The sequence below is a fragment of the Globicephala melas genome, chromosome 14, assembly GCF_963455315.2.
Source record: "Globicephala melas chromosome 14, mGloMel1.2, whole genome shotgun sequence".
Lineage (NCBI taxonomy): Eukaryota > Metazoa > Chordata > Mammalia > Artiodactyla > Delphinidae > Globicephala > Globicephala melas.
This window is the reverse complement of record NC_083327.1, coordinates 86,159,094-86,177,196: the sequence shown is the minus strand read 5'-3', so window position 1 is coordinate 86,177,196 and position 18,103 is coordinate 86,159,094. Positions and strand designations below refer to the sequence as shown.

Here is an 18,103-nt window from a genome sequence, read left to right as displayed (position 1 = left end):
GCTCGCCTCTGCCTTGTGGATCAGGCCTGGAAGGATCCTGCCGGTGCCGAGGGACGGTTCACGGCGGCCGGCCCTGCTCCCTGGGCCTCGGAACCCAGGCACGCTTTCTCCTGGTGGCTCTGACATTGAGCTACAGTCTTAGTACAGGGCTTCTGAGCTGTTCTGGAGAGCGTGGCCAGGACCTGTTAACGGCCCCATGTGTGCGTGTGAGTCTCCTGTGATACCCGGGTCCTCGGCCTCCAAACCCGGCCCGCAGCCCCGACAGGCTGGAGTCTTGCCCCTAAAGCCGTGGTTGGTTCTCATTGAGAGGTGACCTTGCCCCGCCCCGGCCCGGGGGATGCCTGACACTTTGCGGAGATGGTTTTGGCCGTCAACGAGGGCGGCGGCAGCGCGTGCTCCTGGCATCCAGCGCGTAGAGGCCAGGGATGCTGCTAGACGTGCTACGGGGCGAGGACGGCCCCCGGCACCCCAGATGTCAACGGTGCTGAGGCTGGGACAAGGGGCCCCAAATGCTGGCTCCAGGTACCCCGCCAGCTTCATCAGCCGGGGTTCAGCAGCAGAGAAAGAGTTCATTCACGGGGGCGCTGCGCAAGGAGATGGGAAGACAGATCTCAAATCCACCTCCCCGGAAAGCTGAGGTCTGGGGAGGAGGAGAAAGGTGACTGGAGAGAAGAAAAAGGTGAGGTCGTCAGGGCCCTGGGAAGGCCCACCTAACCCACAGGCTTCTCCCTGGGACGCATGGCAGCGTTGGCCTGCTCCGAGGGTGGAGTTTCCGGCGTCAGATGGTCACCGAGGGGACACTCGCGCATGCCCAGTTGGCGGGTCGTGGGTCCCAACCAGTCTTAACAAACTTGAGCTCGAACTGGGCACCGCTGACTCCAAGCTCCCGAAAAACCACTCAAGCAAACATCTTATCGCCTAGGCCACGTGCCTCTTGGAGGACGTGCAAGATTTTGTGAAAACAGAGCAAGCTCGGTCGGGGAAGGCGGCTGACAGGTGTAGGGGATGTAACTGACTGCTCATCCGCGATTCCCTGGGAAGAGCCCGCCTCTGGAACCTCCCGGATCCGCCCCTCCTGTGTTTCGCCGTCTCGTGGCTCAAGGCTCAGCCCCCTCTCTGATCTGAGATGCCGTGTCCACACCTGGCTGCTCTGCCCTCTGACGGCAAGAAGGCTGCCCTTCGGTCCCTCCGTCGTTTGCAGCTGGGCCTGCCAGCCGACCACCTGCCCAACCCCAGGAGTGTGCGGGATCCCGGGAGTCGGGGAGTTAAGCAGGAACACACTCCAAGGACTGGAGAAGCCGCTCACATTATCTCAAATAATCCAAAAACGCACATCAATTTGTGGACAGTTAAGAATGAAATAGCTTCTAGTTTCTTTGGGAGAGTAGTTGATACCCAACTTGGTCCTAAATACCCTTGTTTCCAGGCTGGTGGGAGAGGTGGGTCTTCTCCACACCCGGGCCCTCTGCCCTCAGTTTAATCCATATACAGATACAGATTGGTCTTCGGAAGGCAGGGCCTTCTTAAATGGAGGCAGAGAGGAAGGAGCGAGACGGTTTGTGTTTCCATGAGAGGCGAGAGCTCTGCCCCACAGTCCTGCAATACCGTTTACTTAGACGGATTTCTAGTCCTCAAAGGCTGGGAGAGGAGCTTGATGTTCTAGTCGGATTCGATAATAAGTAGATAATAGTCTCTTTGTAGTAGCAAAACAACACAGGACATCCAAGCGGTTGTGATTTGGACAAGGTGGCCATGGGCCACGTGTGTTACTGAACGAGCAGTGGTTGCTTGGCGTAAGACATTTCAGAGCCAGAAAAACTGGGTTTGGTGACCATGGTGACCACGCAGGACTGACTTGCAAAGCAATGCTGTGGACGCCTGAGTGTTTTAGATAAGCATGTATTTTCTACAGGTGCAGAGAAAGGCCATAAACAGCACGTTAAGCGCGCATAAGACAATCCCAGTGGACTCTTCAATGTCTAGGATTGGCTTATATTTCAAATCTAATTACTACAATTGTTTAAATACTCAGTGGATATTTTGACCTAGTTCTCTTGCTATTCTGGCTTGACCCACAAAGGAATCCTCTGGCTTCCATGACTCTTTCATCAGCTAGAGGTGCTGTAACAGATACCGTGACTGGGCAGGTTAAACACCAGAAATGTATCTCCTTTCAGTTCTGGAGGCTGGATGTCCAAGATCAAGGTGTCAGCAGAGTTGGTTTCTTCTAAGACCTCTCTCCTTGCCTTGCAGATGTCTGGCATCACCCTGTGTCCCCATGTGGGCGTCCCTCTGTGGGTGGCTGTGCCCTAGTCTCGTTATATGTGATTAGGGCCACCCACATGACCTTATTTAATTTAATCGCCTCTGTAAAGACCCCATCTCCCCACACGGTCACATTCTAAGGCGCTACGGGCTAGAGCTTCAAAATATGACTCTTTGAGGGAACACAACTCAGCCCACAATAGTTTGTATTCATAAATGATAGGTGTGTTTTAAATGGATCCCCTTTGAAACTTACTGTTTAAAAAACTTTTTGATATTTTTGAGGTTTATTCATGTTGATCATGTGCTTCTGTTGCATTCATTTTACGTGCTGTGTAGTATTTCATGGCATAAAAAATACCAGCTTATTTTTCTGTTCTGCTACCAAGGAGCCAAGTTAGATGACTTCCATTGTTTTGCTCTTCTAAGCGGTGCTCAGTGGAAAATCTTGTATGTCTCATGAACATACACTAGAATTTTTCTCCCTGGTCTAGAGACTTCAAAATGAAATTGTTGCACCACAAGTTACGTGCATTTTCAAATGAACTTGGTGTTGAAAATCCCTCTGCAGAGTGGTTACTCCTTTATTCTCCTTCTAGCAACGTTATGAGACTTCCTGTTTCTCCAAGTACTCGCCAGCTGCCGTTGGATACAATTTGTCCCGCTCATGCTGTTTGTAGGAGCGAAGAAATTCTACTCCTAGATGAATACCCAGGGACTCAAACCCGGGCATGCATGTTTATTCATATACACGCACGTTCATACATGTACGTGCATGGTCATGGCAGCATTGTTCACAAAGGCCAAAAGGTGGCAACAGCCCGAGTGTCCATCAACAGAGGAATGGATAAACAGACCATGGGGTGTACAAACAGTGGAATGAAGTAGTGACACACGCTACAGCGTGGACGAGCCTCAAAAAGCTGATGCTAAGTGAAAGAAGCCAGACACAAAAAGCCACATACCGTCTTGTCAACCTTGGAGAGAACAAAGAACAAGTTTATTTAAGAAAAAATGAGTTTACTTGGGAAGAGCAGAGGAACTGCAACCTGGGACAAGCAGGCTATGGTAAACCGTAGCCAAATCCAAAGAGACAAGGGGAAGATTGGCCTGTATTAGGTTTTAGGAGGCAACTGGGGAGGGTTGTTTCGAACCCAGGTTTACCAGGGAAGAGCCTGGAGTTCGAGGTTTGGCGGTTTCTCATTGGCTGCAAACAGGAGCTAGCGCCTTATCGTTGGGGCAGGGAGGGATCGGACCTTCCTTCTCTTCTTAAAGCAGGAGATGAAATTCCTGGGTGAAAAGTGTCCTTCCTCGTCAAAATGATTCTCATCTTCCTTCTTCCCGCTGGTGATGAAGGGCTGGTGTACAAGGGAGAGTTGCCCCTTCAGGACTCCCCAGCTTCGTTTAAAATGAGGTTCGTTTATTTATTTTCACAGTCTGATTCCACTGATGTGAAATTTCCAGAGGGTGCATCCGCAGAGACAGAGCGTAGACTGCTGGTTGCCAGGGCCTGGGTGTGGGCGGGGAGTGGGGAGGGACTGCCTAATGCACATGGGGTTTTCTTCTGAAGTGATGAAACCATTTTGGAACTGGATAGTGTAATGGTTACACAACACCGTGGATGCACTAAATAACCACTGAATTATACATTTTAATTGCTTCATCTTATGTGAAATTCACCTCAATGTAGAAAAATTTAAAAAACCTAAACAGAGATTGCAGATCCTAGGGGTGGTCCAGCCCCCTGGGCCCCCTCTTTTAGCCCCCGTGGGTTCACCTCTCTTTGCTTCCTTCTTACAGCTCAGTTATTCATTGAGCCACTTTCTGTTCTGTTTTCCCTCATCTCTAAGAGTGCACAGTGACATAGTCCTCGGGTACCTTTATCTGCTTCTCACCGGAGGCAGATGTCCTCTGAGCGGCTCTCCGTCCATTAATCGCGGGGCAGAGGGGAAGGAGCCGCAGCTGCCAGGAGGGGCACCCATTCCCATCCAGTCAGGGCTTGGCCTCCCCTGCAACTAGTGACAAAGCCCTTGGTTTGTTTTATCTAGAAAGGACACAGGTCACAGCCCAGAAGCCAGCAAACGGCTGAAGAGGGCAGGTGTCTTGACTGACACCGTAACACACCTATTAACCCCTTAGAGCCCATGGAAACCCAGACACGGCCCACGGATCTCTGGAGCTTTGGGTCCCCAGGGAAGGGGGAGAGGAGGGTCTTTAAAGGAGAGGTGATGGAGAACAAGCCCTGCCTTCCCTACAGTTGGTCCGCGTGTGAAGGCAGCGCTCTGTTCCCGGGAGCCTCGGTAAGGCCTGAGGACAGAGGCCTGTCCGGCAGCAGGTGCCCAGGCAGGAGGTTCTCCCGGGCTGCGTCCTCTGCTGCCACCTCGTGGTGGACGACGCCGGCTGGGCGGGAGAAGCCACCACGATGAGCCAGGGTTATAGGACACAGACGCGGACCCACAGACGCCCCCAAAACAGCAGGCCCCGCTGCAGGGCTGTGTGTGTGGCAGGGGTGGATGTGGACACTGAAGCCACCGCCATGCAAAGACACTTAAGACTCAGTACGGCAGAGGAACGGTTTATCCAACAGGTTAAGTGAACTGTTTTGGTAATTTCTAAAGGGTTCCAAAACGACAGACCCTTGCATTGATTTGTAGCGTACTTGTTCATAACGAGTAGGATTTGGGTGGTGCCCAGCGCGGTCTTCGGGTCAAGCAGGCCTCAGTCCTGTGTACCAGTGTCTCTGGTGCCTCTGCTGTCTCTGCTTTGCTGTTCCACCTTCACAAGCCAGCGGGTGGAATAAAGGACCCTTACATCTACTCAAGCCCCTGGATGCTGACTCCTCGGGGATCCCAGAACGGATGGCAGTGCTCGCAGACAAGGGCGGGCTGTCTTGGGGCCCCCGTCTACTACTCCACTTGGAGAGCCCCTTCATCTTCCTACAGCATCCCCGTGGCCAGCACTGACTGAGGCTCCTGCATGCTGGGCGCCTAAGATGTACAGCTCGTTTCTCCCAGCTCCCCCAGACAGCAGGTGCTGCCGCATCTCAGCTTTGCAAATGAGGAAGCCGAGGCACGGAGGTTAAGTGACTCGCCTAGCGCCTGGTGCCCGGGAACACCCTCTGGTCTGCTGCTCCAGGGCCTGAGCCCCAGCCCCACGCTGCTGCATCTCCTGAACGTGCAGCAGTGCTGGCTGCTGGGCCGGGCGGCGGGGCCAGGCAGGAGGGTGAGCGCCAGCCTTCTCCAGGACCGGCAGCCGTCAACCGTGTGCACATTTGTTAATTAAAGACATCAGCAATACGCCAGCCAAGTCCTGGCTGGAGAGGACCGAGCTCTCCAAGAATCAATCCCATGTACTAATTTCATTTAGGAAGTAAGAGCATATTCATTCTGTCAGCTGCTTGCCTAACTCAATGCGGCTTTGAGGACCGCACACAAAGTCTTCTAGTAAACAGGGAGTCGGGGAGCGGGCCAGACCCCTCTCGCATTATGAAACTGGACTGTCAGCTTTATATACTTAAAGGCTGCTGTTAAAAGACCCACAAAGATCACGTAAAGCTTTGTCATCCAGACGAGAAATTCCAAACACCGTGAGCACAGCAGCGCGTGCCTCTCACACGTGCCCCACGGCACACGCCTGCTTTCTAGAGCTTTACGAAAATATTCAAGCCACGTTTTCCCCCAAAATGGTCATTGATCATTTGTTTAGAAATGTTTGGTATTTTATTTCAAACCAATAAAACTCAAAAATAATTGCTGGCCCAGGTTTGTTTCCCACAAACAAGACTGACAAGTTTCCTCTTCACAGAATACGCCTGGAGTTCAGCCCACTTGTACGAAGGGTCTTACATCACCGCACTCTAGCCTTTGTTCCCTAGTGGAGCTAGCCGTGATGCTATTGAAATCACGCTAGACACATTTTGACGTGAACGAGGTGGCCGGGATGTGACAGGATGGGCTCTGGGGAAGAGGAAGAAGAGGAAGGAACATGGACCGCTTGAGAGTCAGGAGTTCCCGCTGGGCCGATAGCAAACCCTGAGCCGGGGGTGTCGTCGGGAATTGTGCACATCCTCGCCGTCCCACTGCCTTCTCTGTCTTCCAGCCCGCCTGCCACCTGCACGTGTGCTTCCGGGGAAGGAGGTGGGATCTGGAAAGGCACCCTGTGCTCTCCACCTCACCGGGGACTGCAGTAGTAAGGCCTGGGGCTTCACCGTTGGAGTTGAAAGAGCCCCTGCCCCCGTGCACCCACGTTTGAGTTTGGCTGACCGTGGAGTGGAGGGGATGTCCGGGGGGCAGCAGGAGGAAGAGGACGGACCAGTGGCGGGAGAGTGTGGCTGCGGAATGACTGGAGAATCATCATTTCTAAGTCATTCCTGATTCCCCCGTTCAGTTCTCTAAACCTTATCTGCAAAGTGGGGACCTAGAAAAATGAGAACGAGGATTAGTGATCCTAAAGGAGGGAATATGCAGAATTTAGCAACTTGTCTTTTTCAGGGAGAACCGCAAACCTTGAGTGCCCGTGTGCACAGTCCCTGGGTTCTGGGACGGCCGGGGTCAGGGTGGTCCTTGGGGCTTGGTCGTGGGGTAAGGTAATGGGTGGCTGCATGGTGTTGTGGTGCTCTGGGGACCCGCATTTCTTGCTGTGAGGCATTCATTTGTAAACACATCGCTTACGTGGCGTCAGGGCTCCAGCCTTTTTCAAGTTGCAGAAACCAGATCCAACTGGCTTAAGCAAAACTGTCAGTTTATCAGCTCCTGTCATTGAAGAGACGGCTTCTGGCAGTTTGAATCCAGAGGTTTTGAAGCTGTCAATAGGACGCTGACGTTCTCTCCATCTTTGATTCCAGGCCCATTTCCTAGGTAACAGACTCCAGGCTCAGAGCATCTGCATAGTGGCCACCAGTGGCTCCAGCCTGGGCGGGCCTCCCCGGCTGTGGGTTTCATGCCTGTCTCTGAGCCAGCACTGCACCCAAGCATGACGGGGCCTGACTCACACCCCCGTCAGGGGTGGGTGATTGTGGTGGGGTCGCTTTCACTGGACCACGTGGGGTTTCCTTCCCACAGAGGGAAAGGTAGCTTTTGCTGAGGAGGGAGAAGCACTGTGGGTGGAAAGACCATAGACGTTGGCCCTGTGTGCCCCGTGCGGTGCAAGCTGCTATAGGAGCTGCAGAAACAAGGAGCAAATCACGTAGAAGGAAACGTGTTCCTGCCGTTTGACGGTCACCGTCCAGCTGGGGGACATAAAGCCAGGACAGAGAGCAGGGGCCGGGCTCGCAGCCTTGTCTGCACTGAGCTGCCCCTGGAGGTGTTACAGGGACCGATGGGCCAGGATTCTGTCCCCAGACGCGCTGGGTTATTGGATCTGGGAGTTTATTTCTAACGTGCATCCAACGTGGAGAACCAGGGATGTGAGGAGATGAAAGCCCTTGCAGGTAACTGTCCTCTGTCGGTGGTGTTGGGACACAGAGGCGGCGTCACCCTTGCAGGGTGACCTTGGGATGGTAGTGACCGCTGTGCAGATTTCTCTCTCGGTGGAGTCCCCCCAGGGCCCCCATTCTCGCCTGTTAGGCAGGAGCGTGTCCCGAAGTCATGGGGGGGATTCGGCCCCGCTGTCTTCTGACCCTTAAGCCACCATTATTAGTCAGGGGTGAAAGAGATTAACTTAAATGTGGCCCCTTTCTCCATCTTGTGTTTTAGTGGGTTTGAGCCCAGGAACAGAGAACAGAGGAGAAATGAGGAATAACGCAGAAAATGAAAATTGCACATCCACAGGTTGTGTGTGCAGAAGTGGGCAGAGGCGTGATTTCTGTTGTCCAGACCCTAAAGTCACATTCCTAAGTAAAATCTTCAGGTTATTTCAAACTTTGAGTCCAGCCAAAGACAGGCTTGGGAAGAGGAAGAGTGTCCTCGACGTGTGTGTCTCTAGGCTGAACCCCGATGACCGAACATGTTTGGAATTTTAATTAGGCGTCCCTTAGCCTGTTTACAGATTCGAATTCTTCTCCCCTGTAGCTGGAATGAACACCTTCTGTAGGATGGAGGGCCTTGAAGTCACCTTAAGACGTTAGCCCAGCCCCTGGTGATAAGCACAGCTCCCTAGTCAAATGCTGTGCGTTTGGAGATTAACAAGTGACTTTTTTTTTTTCTGGTTGCGTTTTGAGGTTGGTGATGGGAACATCACTTCCTCTGGCTGAATCGTAAAAGTTGCACAAAAGGTTGCCAGTTCCCTTCTTTCAGTGTTTATTGAAGGGCTTCCTGAAAGCTAGTGAAACTCCTCAAATTATTGAAAATCATGTGGAGGTTTATGTTTAGAAGCAGAAAACGGCCAGGCTTGGTGAGTGTCCGTGTAACTGTCCTCACTAAGGAGCTACCGTCAACGAGGCCCTGTGACTTAAAGGAATTTTCTTCACTTTCTGCTCCCACAGGGCAAGTGTGACCCAACCTCGCTCGAGACAAAGGCAGCCTCGTCAGCTGAGGTAAGCAGCGCTCACGTTGGCTTATCTTCCTGCGTGCAAATGTCAGTTACATTTTTTTAATGTTAAACGTGAAGTCTTTTTCAATTTTCTTTGGTTATTTTACGCTGCCCGAAGTCCAGCAGAGCCAGCTGTGGTGCGCTTTCAGAAGAGCACAGCCCTACACAGTACAATTTAAATTCTTTGATGTTCTGCGTGAAACACAGAAACGCGAGTTGTGTAATAACGTCTTTGTACGGCAGGGGTCTGCCTTGTGCGTCAAACTGGGAAAGTCATCCTGCTTTCCCAGGAAGACTGAGAGTTTTGTTCTGAGTCTGTGGGCCATTGGGGGTATCATATATGTGATTTTATGTGCAGCCATTCTTTTAAAACTCTATTACGTGCCTTCACAATACGCTGGCGTTAAAAGCAGCAAGTGAGATATCAAAGCAAGGCAGGGCCGCGATGCCGGGTGTCGCATGCCGTCTGCCTGGGGATTGGTGGGCTGGCGGCCGGCCAGCTTCAGGATCCTACTGCATGCGTGTTGAGGGTCCATCAGAAGCTTTTCTAGGAATTAGGCCTAAAACGAATTGTTTTAGATGGAGGTAGATTTCTCGTAGTATTTCAAGCAGCTGTCTGGTTCGAATACTCACATTATAAATAAGGAATTTTATGAGGCGGTTTTCTGGGTGTTTTGTTTCTCCAGCTCCCATGATCCCAGCCATAGTAGTGCTACGTGTACTAGCAAAGCCGAGGCACCTGTGATTGTCGGGGCTGCAGATTCCCCACAGGCACGGCAGGTGCGATGGGCCCGTTCCCTGTAGCTACCAAACAGGTCACAGAAGCCAGGGTTCAGGTCAGGCTTATTTAATCTACGTGATTGCGTCAGACTACGTTCTGTTCCTCCTAGACAGAAAGACTCCTGGTTTTCGGCATATTGGCATCTTTCTAATAGTCCTGTTTCACCAGCCTTGTCAAGGTGGTGGGCCCCCTGGAACCCGTGCAGGTCGGGAGCTGCTCCAAGAAGGGACGGCTTCTCAGCAACTCACCGTGGGTCGGGGGTCCCCAGGGGCTGTGCGGAGCCTCAGTAGTTCCAGGACCTGTATTCCTGGAGCAAAGGAAGCTGGGGCTGTGAGTGGCCGAGCTTGCATTTGGTTGCCGGTATGCGTGCAAACAATGCTTATCACCGAATGCCAGGGTTTTACTTTTACACGCTTGGGCTTTTCCTCTCTGGGTCTGACTGTATTTTTATCAACAGCCCAACTTGGTTGAAAAAAAGGTCCTCGCTGCTGTCAGCCTGTATGAGTTAGATTTCCTTATTAGACATAAAAATTGTGTCCGTAGAATTAAAAATTAATGTTTTTTACATGGCTATATAAAATCAAGGTGTTTCTAATTATTTTAGCTAAGTGACTAGATAGATGTCAGGACTATTTTGAACTGCGTCCTAATTTTAGTAAACTCAGGAAGCAAAGTGAGTTGTGGCACGACATTGACCTTTTGTACTTTTCTCATAACCTTTTCTAGGTCTAGTTTATAACCTGTTCAAGGAAAGCATAATTAAGCTCTAGCTGGTGATTCTTAGTAAAATTTCATTTGGCTTTATATGGAAGCACACAGATGTGGGAGCGACTGTGTGTCTGTTGGAAAAATCAAGTCTCATCGTATGATCCCCGTATAGACCAGCCACAGCGAACAGGAGTGACGTTTCAGGAGGAGCACGTTGCTCTTTTCTTGGTCGTAGAAATGAACGTAGGCAAATAAAAGGAGTCTGGTGGGTGATGGACTGGGTACTGGGGTGGGATAGAGATGCGGGGCCCTTGGGCATCATTTCCTCTGCAATCGATGGCCAGGCCTACAAGGTGTGACCTGTAAGAGCCACGGTCGGGACTGCAAAGCTTTTCACGGAGGGTGGTTGTTTCCATCAGGCCTGGGTCACATCCTAGTTGAGGCTTCTGGGAGCCCGGGAGCAGCTGCTGGGGGTGGCCTGCTCCCGTCGAGGACTCTTAGCCCTCCAGTGGGTGAAAATGCTTGGCCGTGTTTTCAGATCCACCTTGAATATGATGAGTAGGAGACCCTTCTTATATTGAGGATGAAACCCACGAATCAGGCCTGGGAGCACCTGAAAGCGTGGAAAAGGTCCTAGGACAGCCATGGATCACAGCAGTTTTCCTTTCCCTCTCTCTCTCCCCCTCTCTTTCCTTATGTATTTTTAATAAGACTTTGCAAAACTCTGTGTTGAACAGATCGTTACACCAACTGAGAGTATTAGAGGGGCTCCTGTTTAAAATCCTAACACAGATTGAGCTGCTGGGGTGTGAGCACGTGCTCCTTACAACTTTGATAGGAAATACAATGATATTTTACCAGGAATGTTGTGGAAGATGCTGATTGGCTGACACAGCGATTAGTCATTTGCATCTTTCACATGATAACCGCCCCCCCACCCGCCTCCTGTTTAACAGCGAATTGAATTTCCTCTTACTCTATTATGGTTTCACTCTTTATTTGGTTTTATAAGAAGAAATTTAAAAAGGAGACAGAGGAGGTTAAAATTCCAAGGGGAGGACATTTCTTTGCCCAAGCACTCACCCTGCACAGGACAGAAGGGTGGCTTCTTTAGGGCAGCTTCTGCCCCTGTAAGGGTGGTTTTGGTCTTTTCCCTCTTTTTCCTCTTTTTTTTTTTTTTACTGCTGTGGAATGAACACACATGCCCCTTTTAGAGAGTGGATTGTTCAGTGAGCTATTGATTGGGCGGAACTTTATAAGAAAGAAAAAGCAATTGTTCCCTCAGTTTCCTGCTGTTTGGAGCAGAGGAATGAGGCCAGTCCTGGTCATTACTGTGCAGGACTTGAGGCCAGACTGCAGCTTTACCAGGGGAGACGAGGACAGACATACAGTTTTGCACGAAGATGAAAAGCAAGGCCAAGGCTGTGCCCGGTTGTGAGGTCAGGCCCTGTGCCCCACACGCACCTGTCCACCGCCTGCCTGACATCAGGGTGTGTGTGTGTTTGTGTTGTGCCTGTTTGGTGTTTTTTTTTTTTAATATAAATTTATTTATTTATTTGTTTTTTATTTTTGACTGCGTTGGGTCTTCGTTGCTGCGCACGGGCTTTCTCTAGTTGCGGCGAGCGGGGGCTACTCTTTGTTGCGGTGCGCGGGCTTCTCATTGCGGTGGCTTCTCTTGTTGCGGAGCGCAGGCTCTAGGCACGCGGGCCTCTTCAGTAGTTGTGGTGCACGGGCTTAGTTGCTCTGCGGCATGTGGGATCTTCCCGGGCCAGGGATCAAACCCATGTCCCCTTCATTGGCAGGCGGATTCTTAACCACTGTGCCACCAGAGAAGCTCTGATGTTGTTTTAATTCCTAATAATTTCTGAAACAATCCATTCTTTTGCCAGATACCTCAGTATGCAACTAAATAAGGTGGTGACTCAAACTTAACCCTTTGAAAAGAAACTTAGTTAAAACTCTGCTGGTGTGCGTGGAACATGGTGGCCACTCAATAAATATTGGTGGAATATTAACCCGGCCTCGCCTCTTTTCCGGAATTCCTGGCGAGTGGAGGCCCGGCTGAGACACTCCTGTATGACAGACAGTCCCCAGCTGCATCACAAAGGAGCTTTCAGTTTCGCAGTTTGAAAGGGGAGCCTGGGCTGCCTTCTCTTTTCTGTTTTGCCTTGTAATGGCCATGCCTTAAGCTCCTCATCCAGGGCCATATTGATCCTCTGAGGATGTGGAGCCCTGGAATAAGGGTGATTTTTCTGTTTTACTGCGTCTTTTTCATCAGATCTTTTCTTGCCTCTGCCCTGAATCCTGAAGCGTATGAATTGATGCTCACAGGTGCACTCTGCGTGTTGGTAGTGTTGATGAGGTGACGGTGATGGGTGACATTAACAGATGTGTGAAGCAGAGGGAATCAAAGGCAGGAATCTGGGTTTTCAGTCTGTTTTCAGGGACAGAAGTTCTACCATGGAGCTGAGCTGCCTCCACCTCCACTAACTCAGCTCCGGGTTAAGGCTCTTCCCGCATTCAGGCCACAGTGGGTGTGTGGACGTCTGTGCAGGGCAGGGGTTACATTGCCTCCCCCGCCCCATCGCAGACCTGGGGCAGGTAAACGAAGGCACATCAGGACTGCAGTGTCACAAGGATGGGTGCAGACATCTCCACGGGGCAGGTGGGGCACCAAGGGACGGTTCCAGAGCAGTGGTGGTAGCAGAGGAGATGCCTACAACTAAAAAGAAGCACAATGCAACCTCTGCACTTTTTTTCATTCCCTCCTTGAACAGTCACGAAAGAGACAAATACAGTCTCATTCCTATATTTCTGTAGTTGTAGGACGATCTCTCCCAGTCTGCATGTAGCCCTTCAGTGGAAACTAGCTAAGTATTCAGAGGCACATGTGGAGCTAGGAATATCCTTTGATCGAGGTCATACTTTTAAATTTCCTTTGGGGATATCTGGGGAAAAAACTAAACGTTAATTTTAGGGAAAAACTCACCCCAAATTTTAACGTATTCAGCTACAACTTACTTCCCATCCCCCAACCAAAACTGACAAGGTTTACAGGGCAAAAAATCCCAGAATTCCTAAGCCTGTTCATTATGTTCTAGGATCCCAGGTGATCCTTTTTTCTTCCTCATGCTTTTCTATAATTTCCAAAGAAATCTAAACTACTAATGCAATAATCATATCTTAAGAAATAATTAGCCAAGACTCAAGTCATCCTAAAAATATTAAAATAACTGTAATCATTGGGTGATGATTATATTACAGATGTCTGGGATTTAATAACAGATGGCTAACACTAATAGCTTACATAATTTCACCAACTGAAGGGGAAGTTTAGTGGCATTTAGTGACAAATGGCATGAAAAAAAGTAGTCAGTTCATTAATTGACAAGTCATTGCGATTTGCTCTGCAGCATAAGAGTTGTCACCATAATTATACACCCAAGCAACCCAAAGGGTTTGAGATTTCTGCTTGACATTTGCAGTTCACCTTGTAAATGTCTCAGTCATAATCAGGGCTGTAATGACATTGCCCTGTGGCGAATCAGAGAAGGAGGAAGTGCTCTGTTTATTTCTAACGGCATTAGGACTGTGCCGTCGTGAAGGCCAGCACCTCACTTCCTACTCACTCCCTCCACTCATCAGAGCTGTGTACCTACCATCGGTCAGGCAGCTTCACGGGGTCACTGTTTCCTTACTGTTGTTACTGCTCGTACAGACGAGGGACTGGAGGTCAGTACAACCAAAAGGTGACGCTTAGTCTTGTGTCTTTCAAACAAGCAGGAAGCTTTTCAGTTCTCTCTTCTAAATGCCAGCTCGCCATCTTACACCTGGTACTGCAGTTTAGGGTAGCATTTTCTAAATCATGGTCTCATGGGGGAAAAAAGAGCCATGGGAAATCATAGCTATCTTTTATAATCTCGTAAAAGTTAAACAAAGCTACTATTGTTTTATTACAAGTTGGCCTTGTATGAGGCTCTATACTAGTGTGCACCTGGCTTGTCGATCAGCTACAGATGCAGTGACTCCAGGGGGGATTAAAAATGTCAGAGTGGAGGGGCTTCCCTGGTGGCGCAGTGGTTGAGAATCCGCCTGCCAGTTCAGGGGACATGGGTTTGAGCCCTGGTCCGGGAAGATCCCACATGCTGCGGAGCAACGAAGCCCATGCACCACAGCTACTGCGTCTGTGCTCTAGAGCCCTTGAGCCACAACTATTGAAGCCCGTGAGCCACAACTACTGAAGCCCATGTGCCTAGAGGCTGTGTTCCGCAACAAGAGAAGCCACCACCGTGAGAAGCCCGTGCACTGCAGTGAAGAGTAGCCCCGCGCACCACAACTAGAGAAAGCCTGCGCACAGAAACAAAGACCCAACGCAGCCAAAAATAAATAAATAAATTTATTAAAAAAACAAAATGTCAGAGTGGGGAGCTGCTTGGCCGGCCAGCCGTACCTGACGCACCTGCGGAACAGCAGCCAGCAGTGGCCCCGGCGACGCCCGGGAGCTTTCCCCAGCCCTTGGTTTTCTGTGGAGCATAGCCTGGGAAACACAACTTACTGGGCTAGAGATGCCCCAGGCCTTAATGATGTCAACACCCGCGACTGGTTCAACAGAAAGAGCTCTCCATACTCCTTTCTCGGAGGCATAATGTCGCCCTAGTCCTGTGGTGCTTCTCATATGATTTTACTCGGGGATGCTTCCCTTCCACAGCACACAGCGACCGTTCTTCATACCGTTCGTTACAGCACTGGCTTTGGCCAGCAGTGTGGTCACGTTGTAGGATGAGAAGAGGACCAGACCGGAAGCTCACGGACCTGGGGCGCAGTCCTACCCTCGCCCCCCTCGGCCACTTGGTAAATATGACTTCCGTTAGAGGCCAGGTCACCTGGCTGGGTGGCTGTGAAAGGATGGAGCTGAACAGGAGATAAACTGTCAGATCTTCTAAGTACTTAGTTTTTCTTCCGTGTATATATTTATACATATACATAAACACACACAGATATACTCTCTCTATAAATACATAAATGTATAGTATACAAATGATACGTTCACAAACATGTAGATATATTTGTTGCTCGTGGTCTCCAGATTCTTCTCACAAACGTTCCGCTCGCGTTATTAGAAGTTGCTCATGCGTCATCAAGGGTTTCCACTGCACTTTTGAGAGTGTTGACCCTCCAGCTCCAGTGCTTGGGGAGGCTCACGGCCCTGACTCGAGCGGGTGGTAAAAGGCCAGCATCCCGCTGCCCCCGGTCCTGCACACCTGCTGGCGGTGGGCTGACCAGCCTTCCCGTCGGGACGTCCCCGCGTGTCGGCTTCGCCCCTTCCCACCCCCAGCCCTCTCTGTCTGCCTGTGACCTACTCCGGTGGCTTCGATCTCACCACAGCCGCTCTTATGAGAAGGGAAACGTGCTCCGTGTTGCTAGATCCCCTGCATGACCTCCTGGTACGTTTCCAGCTTGATCTTCCAGCAGCGGCGGTAGCGTGGACCACACTCCCTCTCGGGAACGCCCGCTCCCTTTAGCGGTGGTGGGTCAGGCCCCTGGCTTCCCCTTGCCTTGTGGTTCTTCCTTGTGGGCCCTCTCCTTTGGGTCCCTTTCTTCCACCCATCCCTGAAGTGTACCTAAACCCCAATGTGCTCTCAGCTCCCGTGCGCCAGGAGGGCCATCTATACCCCTCCCCCACTGGGGGTCACCAGCCCCTGAGCAGTGATCCCCAAAGTGCGGGTGTGACCACATGCTCGGTATTAAGACACTGACAGCAGCCCTGGTGTCCGCAGACTCCACACATGTCCCTTCCATTTAGAACTCTGCGTGCTTTTCACTCTTTCTAGCTAAACAGTAAGAATCCTAAAATGAATGATCTTAGAGGAGTTCTTGAAAAGCATTATGTGTGATATAATCAGTATTGGATGGTGGACGTGTGGACAAAAACCGAATCGTGAGGTCGTAAATTTGAGGAAAAATCTTTAAAGGACTACTTGATATTTTGCTCTTTCTCAAAATAAAAGGACATTTGTATCTCTTACTTTGTTGATTTCTTTGGTTTTTATTATTTATTTATTTTTTGTTTTCCTTTAATTTGTTTAACAAACCCTTGTATAATACTTTTATGTCCCAGGCACTGCTCTAAGCACCTTACAGACATTAACTCTTTAATGCTCATATCCGTATGAAGTAGTCACCGTGATCGTTACTGTGTCCGTTTTACAGGTGGGAACACTGAGGCAGTTACTGCTCAGGGTCGCACAGCCGAGGGTGGAGCTGAGACTTGAACCTGAGCTCTGTGGCTTTAGGGTCTTAGCCCAGTGATGGTGCTAAGTTGTAGACATTTGCCAAAATCAAAGACGGTTTTCTCCTGTGATTTCTTTTGTGGAAGTAAATAACATTTTTACATTCTCTTCATATAACCCTTTGATGACTCAAAAACGATTTGAAATTACTCTTAGCCTCCACTTTTTCCATGCTAACCAAACGACATCAGGCAGGGTTCAGCTAAGCCTGGAAGTCAGGAACTCTGAGGCAAGAAATCGGGCTCCTCCTAAGATCCTGCTCTTTGCTCCAGGACCTCTAAGTCAGCGGGTCCCCAATTTTTTTTTTTTTTTTTTTTAGTATGAGACTCCTTGTTTAAAATAAAAACAACAATAGTAAATCACAGGCCGCCCACCCACATCACAGTGGTTGCGTTTTTGTTATCCATGCATTGAGCAAAGCTGCATGAATCCTTCAGTGCCTCTAAATGAAATGAATTGATTCATCGTGGTGTTCATACTTGCAAGCTATACCACGTGTATATTTATTTTTTATTTTATTTTTTAAAGGGCTTCAAATGCTTGGCTTTTTATTTATTTATTTTTGGCTGTGTTGGGTCTTCATCTCTGTGTGAGGGCTTTCTCCAGTTGTGGCAAGCGGGGGCCACTCTTCATCGCGGTACGCGGGCCTCTCACTGCTGTGGCCTCTCCCATTGCGGAGCACAGGCTCCAGACGCGCAGGCTCAACGGCCATGGCTCACGGGCCCAGTTGCTCCGCGGCATGTGGGATCTTCCCGGACCAGGGCTCGAACCCGTGTCCCCTGCATTAGCAGGCAGATTCCCAACCACTGCGCCACCAGGGAAGCCCATGCCCTTTTAACGTCACTTGCACTCCTGATCCCAGCTGTGAGGACTCAGCCACGTGGTCCCATCCTAACCAACCCGCCTGCATCCTGGGCCTGGGAAGAGGAAAGACGTGGTGAACACGTGGGGTGGCTTTGGACACTACAGCTCTGAGATGTCTGTCTGATCCCTTGGGGGCCCAGAGAAGTGGAATTCTAGGTTTTGTGAAGGAAGCCACGGCCTGATGCTTCGAAGTTGACATTATGGTGTCATGGAAACACAAGATGGGCGCTGTTTAGGGTGGGGATGGAGGTTCATTTCCTGGGCTGGATCGTGCCAGCATTTTTGATTCGGCTGCTGGAGGGCAGATGCCCAGTCTGATAGCGGTTCCTTTCAAGCAGGGACCAGAGAACAGTGGTAGCTGTTTTTCAAAATAATTTCTCTTAAAAATGTATTTGGAAGATGAGTAAGCCAAGATTGTCATGACAATTTTCTATGGCATAAAATAAAAGGCAATTTCTTGCTATAGTCACCATGGCAACATTCAGTTCACATACTTACTTATACATACCTGCCGTTAAATTCCATCGGCAGTGAAGGGTTTCTATTGCAAAGCCACTAGATCTGACATGACCGTGGCTTAGCCAGAGACCCAAGACCCCATCTTTTTGCTAATGCATTTTCCAAAGGACTAAGCCCGAGATAATTACCTTTTAATTCCTGTGGAAGTTCGAATTGAACTGCAGTTAGGATAGTGTTACAAAGAGTCTGATAATTTTAGGTCGGGGTT

At 50.1% G+C, this 18,103-nt stretch overlaps 1 protein-coding gene across 1 annotated transcript in view; it reads left to right on the top strand.

Moving 5' to 3' along the window:
• Positions 1 to 18,103, top strand: part of RPS6KA2 (ribosomal protein S6 kinase A2) — a 351,085-nt gene that overhangs the window by 49,665 nt on the left and 283,317 nt on the right. Inside the window, exon 3 of the mRNA XM_060283916.2 lies at positions 8,687 to 8,737. Within this exon, the coding sequence (XP_060139899.1) occupies positions 8,687 to 8,737 (51 nt within the window). The remainder of the gene's footprint in view (positions 1 to 8,686; positions 8,738 to 18,103) is intronic.